Source organism: Parasteatoda tepidariorum, chromosome 10 (assembly GCF_982258835.1).
Source record: "Parasteatoda tepidariorum strain Cologne lab strain chromosome 10, Ptep-v5.0, whole genome shotgun sequence".
Lineage (NCBI taxonomy): Eukaryota > Metazoa > Arthropoda > Arachnida > Araneae > Theridiidae > Parasteatoda > Parasteatoda tepidariorum.
The window spans coordinates 17,749,538-17,767,764 of record NC_141764.1 but is presented as its reverse complement, the minus strand read 5'-3'; the positions used below and the strand labels follow the sequence as shown (position 1 = coordinate 17,767,764).

At 28.0% G+C, this 18,227-nt stretch overlaps 1 protein-coding gene across 1 annotated transcript in view; it reads right to left on the bottom strand.

Annotated features, from left to right (window-relative positions):
* Positions 1-5,037: 5,037 nt before the first annotated feature.
* Positions 5,038-18,227, bottom strand: part of LOC107457061 (uncharacterized) — a 28,803-nt gene continuing 15,613 nt past the window's right edge. The window contains exons 8-11 of the mRNA XM_087153910.1: positions 17,270-17,449; positions 14,231-14,431; positions 11,108-11,207; positions 5,038-8,387 (exon numbers count right to left, since the gene is read on the bottom strand). Coding sequence (XP_087010036.1) covers positions 5,176-8,387; positions 11,108-11,207; positions 14,231-14,431; positions 17,270-17,449 — 3,693 coding nt within the window. The 3' untranslated portion in view covers positions 5,038-5,175. The remainder of the gene's footprint in view (positions 8,388-11,107; positions 11,208-14,230; positions 14,432-17,269; positions 17,450-18,227) is intronic.

Genomic DNA, 18,227 nt, shown 5'->3' with positions numbered 1-18,227 from the left:
CCCAGAGGCAATTTACAGTAGAAAATATCTGGTGGTTTAAATTACCCATATTGACAGCGTAACTTTGGCCACCTAATTTTTGAACTTTTAATGAAAGAGAAGGAATAAAAATAATACTGAAACATCATAATTCAATTAAATAAACGCTCTCCTAAACTTTGATTTTATTTTCCTCTTTCTAACTAATACAGTAGTGAGTAGTACATAGTTTTCATTAAAAATTTAAAATTGAGTAAAGTAACCCCAGTATAATGTTTGGAGAGAGTTATTATCTACCATGTCAACCTTCATCTATCAAAAGATACCTCTAATTAAAATCAAGTTAACATGTCTTATATACTAGGGGTGTGGTATTTAATATTTATAGTGGTAGTTACGCCACATTACTCCCTTTCCAGAATTTTATCAGTGATAGAATTCTATAAATGAATATCACTAGTTGATTTTATTTTAATTTCATTTTTGCTTATTATATATATATTTTTCTTTTCGTTTATTTATATAATTTCGCTCATTATTTTTTTTCCTTCATTTTTGTTTATTGGCCGGGAAACTTGTAATTACATAACCGGAATATTTTGTTTTGTTTTTGAGAGCTATATTTTAAGCACATCAACTGTTTAAATGTGGACCATCCGTCGATGTTGGCGAGATCATATCACGTCCGCAGGTTAGGTACCATTGAAGGGAATTAATTATCGACAATGTCAAAATTCACCTATCAAGAGGTACCTTCTGATAGATGAAGGTTGATATGGTTGATAATTATCTCCCCCATGTCTTATACACTAGGGGATTGGTATTTAATATTTATAGTGGTAGTTATGCCACAAATGTTGTACAACTTTTTAGACTGGGTCTCATTTCAGAAAAACTCAACTACAACCCATATATAAGTTCACAAATTACGTATAAAAAGAATATATTAGAATTTCCGAAATCCTTTAATTTATCGAAATAAAAAAAGACGTTGCAGCTGATATGTCACCACTTTCTAAGATAATTAGTTCTTTGGTAAATGGTGCCATTTTCAAGAAAATGTTGTAACAGATACAACGTCAATTGGCTTGAAATGGGCATAATTTTGTGAACCAAAGGAAGAAAAAAAAAATACTGGACATTTTTTTTTTCATTACAAAACTTTATTGCAATAAGCCAAACTAGTACAAAATTTGTGAGTTTTTACAGATGTATTTCAAGTCATAAAATTTATCACATATATGTAATGCATATGAAACCTTTCTAAAGGCTTTAAACAAGTATTTCATTTTAATATGACAGGGTGCGTAGCCAAATTATTCAACAAAAAATAAGCACTTTTCAAGCACTCAAAAAATATTTTTAAGCACTTTAAAAAAATATAATTAGGCAGGGTTGGAAAGCTTTTGACAATTGACGGTTTTGTCTTGTTTTAACCGACATGTCAAAGAACCCTTTGGCATTCTTTTTGACAATTGTCAAAAATCATGAAATTTTAAATCATGTAAAACGAATGGCGTTTTCATACACTGTGGACTGACAATACGCTGAAATAGATAGGGGTTGAATTAATTGAGAAAACGTTGAATAGAACAATGTGAACTGAGTCTTTTTGTATAATTCGAAGTGAAAATCAACATAGTAAAGAAAAAATTAAGCACTTTTTAAAAACACTCAATCAAAAAAGCACCTTTAAGGGCTTTTAAAAAACGAAATTCCAAAATAAGTACCTTTAAGCACTTTTTAAAAACGCCACGCACCCTGTATGAATATAAATATTTTCAATAATAATAATGAATATTTTTACATAAACATCACAGACTAAGTAATTATTCAGATATTTTATTTGATACTGTCAATGAAATTTATTAAATATAAATAATCAAAAATTCAATTTCAAGTCATACGTCTAATAATTAAGAAAGCATACGAGTTTTTACAGATGTCTTTCAAGTCATAAAATTTTACAGATGTATTTCAAGTCATAAAATTTATAACCTATATGCAATGCGTTTGAAACCCTTCTAAAAGCTTCAAACAAGCTTTTCATTTTAATATAAATATTTTTGATAATAATAATAATGAAAATTTTTACTAAACATCACAGACTGAGTAATTATTTAGACATTTTGTTTGATACCATCAATGAAATTCATTAAATATAAATAATCTAAAATTCAATTTCAAGTCATACTTCTAAGAATTAAGAAAGCATAAGTCAAATCCTTAATATACACAATGAGAGGGGAGAAAACGATATCACTCAGAATAACTTTTGTTCTAATGAATGCATTTTCACATACTAAGCTTCAATCATAATGATTCAAAAGATTTCAAATATGGTTAAACCCATAAACGCGTGAATTTTTTATATGCTCTGCCACAAAAAAAGTTCCTATTAAAGAAGTGATTTTTTTTAACTAAATGAATATTTTCTTCTGTTAAATACTTTTTGATTTTTTCAACTGATTTGAATTCTAATTGAACTTGGGGGTACCCACAGTCTGGAAAATTAGGTCCCACCAGTTAAATTAGGAGATCAGTCAGAAGTTTAGGCACCTTAATACTTAATACCAGTTTCAATTTTCGAACATATTTGTAAAAGTCAGTGATCGATGCAAAATGGTTTTAGAATTACCATTTTTTGCATTTTATATTGATCAGAAAATTTTTAAATTGCAATAGTTAGTAAAAATAAAAATACAAAGTTAGTAAAAATATCGATCAAATAGTTTCTGAGTTAGAATTTTTTTTTTATAAGTCATATTCTTTTATTTTTCACAATGTAGTGTTGAAAAAAAGCAGTTTAATTAGACATCTAATATCAACCACTTCATGATAAATCATCAGAAAATCAAACGTTCAAATGTAAAATCTCATTTCTTGTAATTCATTAAACACATCAGACCAATAATTGAAGACTAGAGTAATTTTTCTTTTCAGTATACCTCTTTATTAATAAATACTTCATAACAATAGATTATCTAATAATTATGATTTCCTAACAAAGTCAAAGTGTCCAATAAGAGTGTTATAATTAGTGTTCTACATACCTCGAAATTTAATAAAGGGATTTAATACCTACCCACAATGCTTATATTATTTTTAGTTACAATGAAAATAAAATCTATGAGCTATGAAATAAAACAGGTTTATAAGCTGTAATATAATTTTAAAAGGAAGAGAATATAATATAGAAAAGAAATTACAATTAACAATTTTTACAAAAAAAAGTAAACATAAAAAAAAAGTAAACATAAATAAGAAAAAACAAGCTAAGATATAACTAAAAAAATTTTGTAATCAAAACCGAAATGAGTTTCTCTAAAATAAAAATTTAAATATAATTTTAAAGGAATACTACTAGCAACAGATTTTACATGATGTCAAACTTGCTCCAATGTGTCACAAAGCAAATTTGTATTTCTGGCCCAAATGTGCAGAGACAAAAGAAAAAAATATATACTTAAGTTTTGATTACTAAACCGATTTAATGTTATTTATTAAAGAAATATAATAACATTATAAATATTGACCCTTTTTTAAAATGAACACTGTTAATTGTGTGAATATTGGTGAACAGAATAATATATATATATATATATCAATAAAAAATAAATGATATATTGGGTATATTGATATGGATATTATTAAGTCTGATCAGTTATATTATTGGTGTAACTGCTCAACAGGTAAAATATATCACACAATTTGACGCTTTCAACATGAGTGTTCACAAGTTGTTAAGCAAGTACTGCATTACAGTAAAATTATGCGGAACCAAATCAAATAATTTGTATCAATCAGTCAAATTTACGATGGGTGTATAAATAAACATTTACATAGCAACAAACTTAAATTTATAATTAAAAATTCATTATTTTTAACATGTTTTGTCAACATAATTCAGCAAATTAAATAAAAATGATATAATTAGTCTAACTATATAATTAGTCCTAAATATAAACTATGTAAAGTAGTCAGAAGGTCTTCAAAGTCATCTATAAAATAGATTAATAAAAAAATAAATTAACAAGCTTCAAAATTTTACAATTACAAAACAGCATACAATAAATAAAAATTTCATGCATATTAAAAACCATATTTTTTACAATAGTCTAACTATATAATAAGTCCTAAAAAAAAACTATATAAAGTAGTCAAAAGGTTTTCAAAATAGTCGCCTGTAAAATAAGATTAATTAAAAAATAAATTAACAAGCCTCAAAATATTACAATTAGAAACAGCATACGATAAATAAAAATTCCATGCATATTAAAAACAATGTTTTTTTTCTATTTCGTCAGATGTAAAAAAGTTCAGAAGTCATAAAAATTAAAAGATTTGAAAAATACACAAAACATACATATAGATAATTTTTAAACACTATACAGGTCAAATAACTTTCAACATAATTTTACAACACAAAGTAAACTCCATGCATAATAACTTTAAAATAAATAGTATTGCCCACGTTTAAGAGATAATGTTTGTCGATATATTTCATATGCTGCTTACACAAAGTATTCTTTAATCACAGTCCTTCATATATATTTTTAAAGTTTTTACTAAAAACAAAATAAAATAGCAATACTGGAGTTCACAAAATTGATGTAAATAAATGAGAAGAAAAAAATATTATTAAAGCTTGTGCGAACCAGAATTGTGGAAGATGAGATTAAAAACATCAAGCACATTTGATCATTGGAGGGAAAATGTCACAGTATAAAAGTTAAAAGAGATTTGGATAAATATATATTGCACAATAAAGACAAAACGGATAAAAAGAAAAAGAGAGAAAAACGAAGAAAATTAACTAATATATGTATTAAATGAAAGTATATATTTTTTTTAATTAACTGAAAGTTCCACATCATTTTTTTTTATCCAAACTATTATCAGCAAAAATATACAAAATAAATAGATTCGGGCAGTCAAATCATTACAGAAGTGGTACATAACTTTTTTTAGAAAAAATAAAGTAATTAATATTTAAAACACAGAAAGGAAATTAAATTAATTATATTTTAAATACTTTCAGAATTTAAATTCATTTGGACATTTGAATTTCCAAGAATATATATGCTTTTAAAAATATTTCTATAAATTTTTCATTTTAAGAACTGTTATGCATGTACCAGCTAAATCCCTTACTTGGGTCGGTCAGGATGAATATTTATGCTGAAATGTTTACTTTTACCGTATATTTTTAACCCTATACATTTGTGTAGGGAGTAAAAACTCTTCTGGGGTACTGCCAGGTTCACTGTTTTCTTCAAAAATATCAGGAGAATTTGATCGATTATCAAGTTTTGGATTCTTAGGGGATAAAAGATTACTTCCCTCATCTGATTTTCGCTTTTTCCAAACACATGAAGATGCATTACATGACTTGGTTGATGTCATATCACAGACATTAAATTTTGGGGCAATAATACTAGGACTATCATCCAAAACTTCTACATCGCTGCCATCAGTTTCTAAATCTATTCTAGAATGAGATTTCACAGCAATATGAGACTTTCCAGGTCTGTGCGTGTGCCACTTATGCTGCCCACACCTCAATCTTGATTCCTCTCCATCACAATCTTCATCAGAAGATAAATCAATGATTTGAATAACTGGATTTTCTTTTGGGTATGATGAAATGTCATTCAAACATATAACCTCAGAGCTATTATCAGTGCAACTAGAGGATCGCCTTTTCTTTTTGAAATTAGGACCAAAAATGGTGTCATGCTTCCTTGAAAGATAGTATTCATCCACTTGATGTTGTTTGCAAACTACATCAGGGCTTTGTAATTTACAAGAATTCGAGGAGGAATTAGTCCCGGAAGAAAATCTTAAACTGGAATTATAAAGTACTTGTTCTGGAACATTTTGAAAGTTCTGAGTTGAAGGTATTTCATCACTACTAGATAAATTCAATGAATTTACAACCAGATTACAATTAGTAGATTGTAGGGTTTGGAAATCAATTTTTTCAATAAATGCGGACTTTAAATACTTTAAATTGTGAACTTCAGTTTTCTTTGAAAAATCTGAGATTTTTCCTTTTGTATTTGGACTAGTTTTTATAGAGTCAAAATTTTTCTCATCAATAATGACCACTTCTTCATTTAATTCACTATTAAATTTGGGATTTAATTCAGATTTATCATTGTTCTCATTGCGCAAATGACAAGAAAACTCATGAGAAGTATTTTGATTTAATGCTTTATTTAGTCCATTTATTAGTTTGATGTCACTAGAACTTGAAACAAATTTTTGAGAAGAACTTTCAGTTAATGAATTGGAAGGCTTACTTTTAGCTTTGTTTGAAACGGAGAATAACTTTAGAGATTCTTTTTCACTAATTTCATCGAGTAGCTGAATTTCATCGTCATCTGAGCTTATCTTAAAATTAGGAGCCAAATTTTTATTCAATGTGTTAGACAGTTTACTTTTATCTGTATTTGGAAGTCGTTTAGGATAAAAATTATTATTAAATGTGTCAGTTGACGTAAGTGGATTCTCGGGACTTTTCTTTTTTAAGTATTTAGTTTGATCAGAGTTACTAGGAATTTTTATAATACAGTTTTCAGAACCCTGCACTGAACTTGGAATATCTCTTTTTAATTTTGAACAACTAGGGGTAGTTTCAGCATTATCTGCATTTATAGCATCAATTAATAAGTCCAGTTCCTCTTTTGCAGATAGAGCAGATTTCTGAGAATCATTATCTTGACTTTTACTAGAAAAATGGATAACTGCAGCGTCTGTTTCAATATCCAACGAAAGTTTATAATCACGCCAGGAATTGCTTTGTTCCAATCGGTCAGAATCATTAGAATCTGAGTTGTATATCGAAAATAATAAATCTGAAATAGTATTTGGGATTGCGTCAGGTTTGGTTCTTGAAAATGGTTGATCAACAATGCTAATGGATCTCTTTTGTTCACTATGTTTAAAACTAGTTTTAGATTCTAATTTTTCAACAGTAGTTTCTTTAGAGTCACATAGTTTTGAACTACTTTTAGACTCTAAGCTAAGTTCAGATTTTGTCTTAGTGCTATTATCTAGGTCCAAAGTCTTTAAACATGCTTTTACAGCAGGGTCAACTACATTATTGATTTCGCCATGCTCAGGCTTTTGATTTAGGTCACCACTATTTTTTATTTCAGAATTCTTTGTTTGATAATGTCCTAAATCATTTGAAACATCAGAGTGATGAGTCTTTTGCCTTAATTCCTCTTTGCTCTTTTCACAATTCTGTATCTGACATTCATTGATTCTATTCTGAAGTTCATTGTGGTATAACCTGTGATTTAAATTTTCTCTGTTCAGAAGTATAGAATTCCAGGTCTGATTACAGCCTGGAACGCATGAAATGTCACTGTGTTGAAACATCACAGCTCTGCCAGGTTTTGATTTAGAATTTCGTATCGGATTGCACTCTGACACAGTTAAAATTTCACTTAATTGGAAACTCTGCTCTGAAATCTCATCTTTTTCAGTTTGTATGTTTTGTGTCTCATTACACTTAGACGTATTTGAGATGTCACTGATTCGAAGCTTCTGATTTGAAATAATACTGCTGTCAGCTTTATAATTTTGCATTTGACTGTAATCAGATGCCTCTAAAATGACACTGTGTTGAAGTTTCTGCTTTGAAGTTGCACTGTTTTCAGCTTTAGAATTCTGTACCTGACTGCACTCTGAATTACTAGACACACCATTATCTAAGCAGGCAGGTAAAGGTAATTGTGAGCATATTTTCCCTTTAGTTTCCATGGCTGGATGCATAGTTAGTTCACAAATAATATTAGACTGACAGTCAGAAAAACTAATGCCTAAATGTGCGTTACTTTTCTCAGATATCATTTCACCGAAAACTTTATTTTGAAAGACTGAAACAGGAGATAATTCTGACTTATTCTGAACTTTCCTGACACAAGCAGCTGTTGAGTCATCAATATTTCCATCCGAAATAATAGTATGATTTCTTGAATGAGTTCTTTCTAGAGATTTATTATCAATTAATTTTACATATTGTTCCTGTGAGCTTGAATTAATGCTTTCAGAGTCAGATTTGTCTTTGGTACTGCTAAATGAAGAATTGGGATCCAAATTCTCATCATCTGATGAAAAGGATGGGAAATTCCATTTTAATGGTGAGGAACTAGAAATAGTTTGTTTGCTGGTTATTGTTACTAAATTAGAATTATGTTGTTCACTGGATTGATTGAACGTTTCACATTGGATGGATTGATGATTCTTTGAAGAGTTTTGTGTTTTTTTAGAATCGAACTGCATCTCTGGAAGCCCTTTCTTTGGTAAAAAAATGTCCTCTTTGTTTAGATTCTCAGGAATTTTATAACACTCATCATAAAAATGAATGCTGTCAGTATTATTAACAGGATCTGCACCTAATGAAGAAAATGGAAAATTAATTGTTATTTAATTTACAGGTAAGATATACAAAACATCTGGTTCATGTAGGTCAAATATTAAAATCCTAAATAAAAATTCATATACAAGTTCATATACATGCTTAAAGAATATCTGTAATTTCAAAAAAGAACCAGAATGGTAGAAAAGAATAAATTGCAAATAAATATAAGGCAGTTGTATTTTGTTTGAAGGTATGTACAATTATTTAGGCAAGCAATTTTAAAGACCGTTATTACATTACAATTTGCTAAAAGAAAAGAGACAGGATTAGGATATTTGCACAATATAAAATTTAGGCAAAATTTACAATAAATTTTCTAAAGCATAATTCTAATATGGAAAATAATGATAATAAAGTAAATAATGATAGAAAATTTTCCCTAGCACTAAAACTGAAAAAACATTTTGTTTAGGAGATTTGTCCATTAACGGGGGAGTACACTAGCGACAATGGCTAACACTATAAAATGTTTTTAGAATAATTGCAATGATGTAAAAGTGCTTATATAATCTATAATAATTATTTACATTGATACTTATTTAATCTTAACAAAACTATAATATTTACAATATAAAAATAATAGGTGAAAAAATTTGATATATATATGCTATGGGGGTAGTAGTTATCAACAATGTTAACTTTCATCTATGAAAAGGTACCCCAACATAGAATCGAGTTAACAAGTTTTATATACTAGAGAATTGGAATTGTATTTTTGTAGGGGTAGCTACACTACAGTACTCCCCCACCAAAATTTTATCTGCGATAGAATTCGATGAATAGGATACCATTAGTTGATTCATTGCTGTTTTGTGAGAAGATGGGAGAGCTGTATTAAGATCATTGTACTTTTTTAGTGCTGATCGCGAGAGCTGTATCAAGTTCATGGTCGTTCCTGTGTTGCCAATAGCAGTCGAATGTATACGTTGTGTGTGATCGAGACTGAGAAGCAACAGCGTGAGGAGAACAATGTTGCAGTCACAACTAGCAAGTCAACTGTTCAATGTGGACCATCCATCGAAGTAGGATGTGTTCAAATCATAATGGGAGTTTCTGCAAGGTAGGCGTGTTCGCATCACACCCGAAGGTCACTAGTGTGGAGCTAGTGGTAATCGACAATGTCAACTTTCATCTATGAAAAGGTACCCCAACATAGAATCAAGTTAACATGTCTTATATACTAGGGAATTGTAATTTTTGTACGGGTAGGTACACTACACATGCTTTTGTTTTATATTTAACCAGTTAAAAAGGAAATGTGATAGAAATTTGTTTTAAGCAGTTGCAATTTACCATATCTTCATGGTAAATTTCTAAATCATTTAGTCTTTTACACCAATTTCATCAGTTTTGGATAAATAAAAATTTCTCAGTCAAAGTTTTCACTTTTCAGGAAGCATTAATTCAGTAGCAGTTCCTACATTATCCCTCACATCATTATTTATGCACATTTCAACTATGCTGTTCACATGTAAATCATGCTTTTGGCATTCAACATTCTCTTCAATGTTTACAAAATCATCATTGATAACACTTCCTTGATGGTAAACCTTCTGTGATACAAAGAAAAGAAGAACATGGCAATGCCTGCTTGTAAGGCATCAGCCCTTATGAAATTCAAAATCAATCATTTGCTAGGAGTCTGAATAAATGTTTCATTTATATAAACTCCTCGATGACTAGATTTCTGTTTTTTTCTTCTTTAATCCAACTGTGTTAAGGGCATAAATAAAATTGATTAACAGGTGAAAAGAATTTTCAGTGAGGAAGGGGAATTGAGAACATTTAAAGCTGTGTCATTTCAACTTGTAACCTGTATTGTTCAGATGAAAAGATGGGAAAATGCCAATGTCCGAAATATTTCACATGAGCAGCAGCATTTTCTCCCCTTTCTGTACAAAGATAAAGGAAGAAGACAATAGTATATGAACTGTTGAATTATGTTCACAGTAGTACTTTTATTTTCCTTTTTTTGTCAATAGGTGGCAGCATGAACATATTTAAAAATATGGTGATTAATCAAAGTAATAGTGAGAAAATTTTTTTTAAAATTATATTATTATTTCAAATTAAATGTGTGAGTGATTCATTCCTTAGCAGTGAAATAGCTTGATAATATTTTAAGTTGAGGATAAGCAAAAACATTTACATACTTTTAAAAATGGTGTAAAGAGATGCATGTTTTTTTTTTTAAAGTAGAAATAGTTTTTATTTTTCAAACTTAGAAAAAATGGTGCCTGATTTGAAGAGACTGAAAATACATTTCAGGCTCTAAATGACTCCTCGTGTCCGGTTACGGGAGTGTCCCCTTTGCAGAGAGTGCATATAATGGTTTATTCAAAGAAGATTTCTTTTTAAAAAATTCCCTTAATGAGAAACATCCATAATATGACGTTACAAATGACAATAAAAACTGTGTAATTAAAAATACATTGAAATAATGAAAGCAGAAAAAAATTGAAATAAAAATATTATGAATTATTGTTTTTGTCTTACAACATAAAACTACTGAAATAAAGAAAAACAAACAAAATATCATTTACTATAATAATTTGAGTAATTCTGAAAATTACAACATTTGCGAACATTTCTGTTTTAAAGAAAATCAACAATATGAAAACAACAATGAAATATGAAAAGATAGGGCGCTGAATAGTTTTAAGATACCTAAAGTAGTAAAACAAAAATGTATACCTTCAGCAAGACTTTTCAGAGGACCCAAAGGCGATATGTTCTGTTCCGAGTCGCTATCACTAGACTCTGAAGAGAGAGGAGCTTGCAGCAAATGTAAGATCTAAAGGAAATTGAAATACAATTTTTGAAGGATTCAGACAATTGAAACAACAAAAAGGAATGTTCGGAATTATAATTGCTGCCTATGTTACATATAAGGTTAATTCAAAGAAGTCAAAATACAAATTACGAAAGATTTAGATAATTGAAACAACAAAAAAGAATTTATCTTATCATTATCATAGATTTTTCTTTATAAGTATATCTTTGAAGTAGATAATTTCCTGATGAAATTATTAAACTTCGAAACATACAAAATATGAAAGTATTACATTGAATTAAAAGATGCATAACTGATTAATAAGCTAAAAAAAATACAGAAAATATTATCTGGGAAAATGTGTTTATTTCATGAAATGTAATTTTTATTGGATAAATAATGTTAAGATTAATTCTAAAAAAATAAGTAGGGAAAAAAACCTGAAAAAAAGTATATGCAATGCAAATGCAACTAAAATCTGAAAAATAAAGTTTTAATTACACACCAAAAACGCCATTAAAAGTTATTTAAAATTATAATTAAAATTTTCCTGTGAAGTATAACTTTTTGATTTATTAACACCAGGAAAACTAGTCTTTCTTGTAGAATAGCCTGCAGCTTAATGCAAAATGCTCAGGGGACAGGTCAAGTGTAACTATAACTATTTATATAATTATGCAAGTTTAAAATTAACTGATTTGAGTTCCAATGAAGTTAATAGTACTTTAAGTTTGGCGCAGATCTATATCAGGGTGCGTAGCTAAATGTTTCAATAAAAAATAAGCACCTTTTAAGTACATTTTAAGCACTAAAAAAATATTTGTAAGCACTATATATATTAACAAAATGCAAAATAATTTGCAAATACTTTACATGAGGATGATAAAATAACTAGTTTCTGACAAAGAACTTTTTTTATTATATTAGCCATTTAAAATGATCGAGATATTTTTCGATTTGATATCAGAGGGTGGAAAATAAAGTCTGAAATTGTGAATATCTTGCAAAATGCAGCAGAGTTGCACATGAGACAGCAAGTATTTCAATAAACATGTAAAATGATTAACGCTTTCATACGCTACCGACCAATGGGAAGCCGAAATGAATTGTGGTTGAAAGGTTTGTGAAAACCATTCAACCACAGGATAGAACAATGTGAATAGAACAAGTTGAATAGAACAATGTGAAAAGCACGCTTTTGCATAATACATGGCGAAAATAGACACGGTAAAGGAAAAAAATCTTTTCGAAATTAGAAAATTAAGCATTTTTTAAAAACACCCATGAAAAAAGCATCTTTAAGGGCTTTTAAAAAACGAAAATCAAAAATAAGCATCTTTAAGCACTTTTCAAAACGCTACAGATGTATATAATGTAATTCTATAAGCAACAATTCACCAATATTAACTCTCAAAAAGTCTTGATGAAGCAACAAAAATCAATACATATGTTGGATTTTACTTCCAATGCATTTAATAATTTACATTAGAACATATCTCTGCTTTTTAAAGTATTAATATTTAAAAATTAATTTTAAGCATTAATATTGTTCTGTTTCATTGCTATATTGCCATGTTTACTAAGCACGTATGAGAATGTGTGAAATATAAAACACAAAGTTCAACATAATGCAAAACCAAAGACTTTAACAACATATAATTCAGTTTTATAAAAATCAAGCATTTCTTGTAGCTTTCATTAAAATAACTTCTAAAATCACTTACAATTCTCCAGTTTTTGGCAACTTTCATATGTTCATTTTTCTAAAAGAGTTATTTTAACAAAAACTTTTGAAATAGCTTGATTTTTTTTTAACTGTGTATTTTTAAAATCTTAAAATGCAACATTTATAAATGATGGAAATAACGGATCACTATATATTATAAATTTGATATATATTTTATAAAACTTTCAACTTAAATATATAGCTTTTTTTATAGATCAAAAAGTTATTTAAGGTATGTTATTTTGTACCAAACCTGTATTCATTAACTAAAAAAATGTTTAAAGAGCTACCTCAATTCCTAAAGGGAAAATTTTTTGTATCGTTTTTAAACAAAAACATACAAAGTAGAGTTTGAATTCAAATAGAATTTAAAATTCTAAAATTAACATAAATTTAATTTCATTTACTTATTAAGATATGTTATTAATAAAAATTTCTTTTATATTTTGAAAGTGTTAAAAAAATATAAATAAATTTAATGGTATATTTCGAATGCATAAAACTTTTATATATAGATTGCCTAAATTCATGCAAAATTAAGGAAAGAAATTGTATTAATAAAATTACCAAATGGAAAGAAAAAAAGAGAAATACCATCATGAAATAAATATTTCAGCCTGCTTTAGGATAATAAAAAGTTTGCACACAGCTTTTTAAAATTAAAAACTTGAATTTTGTCCCTTTTCAAAGCTTTACTTTAAATCAAAGAACAAAAAAAAAAGAAGAAAAAGAGGAAAAAAAAAGACACCGACTTAGAGTTAAACTGAAAGTAAAGAATTTGGGAATGCATACAAGTTTTTCAGGAAGTTTAATAAAATAACATAGAACATATAACATAGATAGAAATAACATATATAGAATAACATATGTAATATAGAATATTCCAAAGATTAACTCCATTTCATTCAGCATAAATAAAATTTATTGCAGTTAATTTAGATTATTTTACTTGTTTATTCAATTACAAAATACCAGCATTACAAAATAGTAGCATGACATAGTTAGCGTTTTAATTTGCTGCTCAACAAAAAAGTAACAAAAGAAACAAGAGATCTTTTTCATAAAAGTGATTTAATTCAGTTAAAATACCAAAATTTATAAACCTGGAAAAAAATTAGATTTTAAAAATGCTTAAAAGTTTTTTTGACTTCTAAATAAAAGATTTTAGAGATAAGAGAAAGACCTTTTCTACTTTCACATGCAGTTTTTTAATGTAAAAACAAAAAACTTTTTACTTTAAAAATAACTAAATTCAGTAAAATTGCTAGAGAATTACAAGCCTGAAATAAGAAAGGATTTTTGATTTTAAAGTGCTTACAAGTTTTTCAGGCTGGTTAACAACATTGGGAAAAACTTTCTTTGGTTTCAGGTACTGTACCATGTCTCTTTGTTCAGCCAATGAAGAATGAGTAGAATAGCAAACGCGGTACATCTGCTTCACAGCATCATAATGAGCAATGTTTGAACTTTCGCCCTTACTAAAAAACATGGCACTTGGCTTGATCTTTCTGACTTTAATCTATAGGAAACAAAAATACAATAGAAAATACAGAAGCAAACAGAATCATGTGAAAACATTGAAGCAATATTACAATTAGCTACAATTTCAAAATAATCAGAAGAGCAATTTTGGTTAAAAACATCTCAGTGTACAAGATGGCAATAAGAATTTTGTATGTATTGTGCTATTATCAAATAAAAACTTGTCTAGTATCTACCAAGAAAAATATTAAATAATAGCTTTATGTAAAAGTGTCATCACAGGAAAAGAGTGGTGAATCATTATACAGGGTGCATCAAAAAAAATGCAGACAGATAATTTTTAATACAGCTTGATTAAAACAATAAAAATTAACAAAATATAAAAAATAATAAGAGTAAACTTTCATTAATAAATTTAATTGTTTTTAAAGTGTCTATTTTTTACAGCAATGCAAAGGCTCAAATGCTTATTGAAATTTTCAGCAATTGCTGCAAGTCTTCTACCTTAAATTCTCATTCCTGCCAAAGCAATTGCTTTAAAGAGTCAAAACTTTTCTGTGGTTCAGTGTAGGCTATAGACTCCAAAATGGACCATACACAGTAATCTAGGAAATTTAGATCTCGAGAGAAGGGTGGCCATTCTTTAGATGATATGTGTGAAAAATGCACCTTGTACCACTCTTGTGTCTTTTTGGTTTTGTGAGCTGGTGTAGTCTATTGAAATGATTAGTTTACATTGCTGAAATGCTTTTTGGCGCACAGAAATACAACAGCTTCTAAAATGTCCTGCTGGTACACTTTTGGATTTATTTTAACACCCTTATCCACAAAATCCTGAGGTGATTTGTCACTAGTGCAAATTTCGCCCCAGATCATGACCGACTTTGAATTTTGGAGACGTTCAACAATTGCCAAGGTGCTTGAAGCATCTACAAAGCATATCATATTGTTCAGAAAGTTATGTGCTTGTCAGACAGTAAAGAGCTTCTCATCAGTTAAAGGAATCTCTCCTTGTTCTCTATAGCTGAAAATTTCAATAAGTGTTTGTGCATTGCTGCTTTTTGCAGCAAAAAGGCAACCACTTTGAAACCAATTAAATTTATTTATTAGTAATAGTCTACACTTATTATTATTTGTCTAGGCTTCTTTTACTGCACACTGTACTGCTCAATTGCTATATTGTACCCTGAATTGACCATATACTACTTAAAACAAATTCAAAGTTAATAGCTTCATGTTTTCAAGCTCATGATAGGATTTCAAGAAAAGTTTTTGAACTATACAGGCTTAGATATACAGTTTATGAAAGTAAAAAAATATTTTACATCAAAAATTATTTTTAATTAAAAAAAATAATTAAAATTATTTTAAAATTAATAATTACTTTAATCAATAAATATGCTGTCAAATACAGTCAATGTGTTTGATAGAAATTTAATTGCCATATATCCTGGTGTATAAGTTAACCCCCTATTTTTAATACCAAATTTCTGGTATGTCAGCTGTTGACATGATCAACCATTGACAAAACCAAACATGTAAATTTTTAAAAATTTAAATCATTAAGTCTAAAAAAATTTCTCAAGTTAAAAATGTTTCACATTGTTTTCACTATATACGTAACGTAAATCTGATACATATGATGTTAAATTTGTAATTTTAGTTTTAAAAGTTTTCATTTTGTTGCATTTTTGAAATAGTTTTGAATAAATTATTATCTTAACTTTTGTTACTCTTAATTTTAGTTCTAAACCTAATTTAAAACATTGTTTTTTTAAAAAAACGTTTAGATGTAAAGAAAATTGAAAGTTATTAAATATAATATAATAAAAACCATTTTTTCACAGTGTAAATTGATACAGACTTATTCATTTCTATCTTACTGTTTATAATACATTGATAATAAAAGATAAACAAAGGTTCGACTTTATTAACGGTGTATCAGTTGACCCCCTGATTTTGTAAAGTTTTTTAGGTTTGAAAAGTTGATTTATACATCAGGAAACATGGTATATAATTTTGCTAAGAATATGTTATAAATTCATTTGGTCAGTCGATCATTTTATTGGCAGTAATTGCTATAACCTTTTATAAAATAATGATTTTTTAGCAGTATAATAGCATGATTACACAGGTATTTAAATAATCATTTTTGGACATGCAGGATCCGCAATGATTTTATCTTAAATCCACGTGATTTTTATCAATTTCTTTTTCAGCAGTTATTATGTGAAGATTTTCACATGGTTTAAAAATTAGTTTCCTTAATACTATGTCCTTACAATACACAAACTTCTGTCCATCCTCTCTGATTTAAAATCGAGTTAGATAATATTTTTCTCATTATGAGTCGAAATTTTTTTTTTCTTCATTTGGAAAGATTATGGATTCTTGAGGTTTATGGTAATAGGTGTAGGGAACACCTTAATTAGAAAGTGCTTTCTAGGCATACCCTAAAACTTTTCAAATACCATTTTGCATAAATGTGGTCGAATTTCACTGATACAAGGGTAAATGTTTTCCTTCAGGGCATGGGTACTTATAGGCTTGTTTCCTTAAGAAAGGTATCTTAAGCTTAAGAAAAGGTCTGGCAAAGTTAAATTGCATTATCTGGGTGATATGACAAGAGAATAAATGAACAGCGCTCAAATATTTTCTTACACAGTGGTAGCACTAAATTTTATCAAAGCTGAACTGCCAGGTTCAGCAACTTATTCTTTATGCTCCCAACATTTAAGTGCACAAAATTCCAATTTCACATGAATTTTAGAATATTCTTTAGTAATTTAAAAGTAAAAGCAACAATGCTTCCCAAATTATAAGATAAAAGGCAGAAGAATTGAAAATATAAGTATTAAAAAAATATATATATTACCGAATCTCCCGCCACAGTACAATATCCACAAGGTGCTTCTTTGGAGTATACTTTTCCTTTAAATTCTCCTTTTCTATAAGCGCATGCATGTATTCTTGCATCCCAAGGTATATGAGTTACTGCATCTTCAATACTTTTAACACCTTTATACTTCATAAATTTCTCCTCTGACACATGAGTCTAAAGAATATACATAAATATTATTGCATTGTAGATCTAAATATTTTTTAATACATCAGATTTAAAGTGGTAATTAAATAGAACATTACTATTAAAGTTTTATTTAATTGATTAATTGCCACTTTATTAATTGAGTCAAAGTGGTAATTAATTGAATTATTTTATAATTACTTGAAATGCGCTTATAGAGAAAAGTAATTACCGAACGGACTATAATTACTTTGCTATTATAAATACTTTTAATGTGGCTGATTCATTTAGTTATGTTATTACTGTTATTACATATTTATTTTCTTTTTTATAAAAAAATTAAAAAAATATTTCAAACAATAACAGAACATTATTATTTGACAAAGCTTGTGCACACAAGAATAACAAATTTTAGAATTTAAGAGCTAGGAATACTATTATTTTTTTAATGATTTTATAAAAATAAAAACATGGTTCCTGATCCTTCAACTCAATCTCACTTCAAGTAAATTTCAATAAATGGCAAAGTTGCATTCCTTGAAATATCTGACAGTCCTGAGGCGAATAACGAAAAAATTTCAATGTTATAAATGATTCTTCTCTTAATAGCTAATACTAAATAGCTGATTCCACAAACTCAATCTAGCAAGTACAAAAATACCAAATACTAAATAAACTAATACATAACAATATTATTAATACTTTAATAATAACAATAAATAAATAAATACACAGAATTATTAATTAAATAAATTGACTAACTAATAACAAGCAATTTCATATCTATTGCGTGTTTAGTTATTCATAA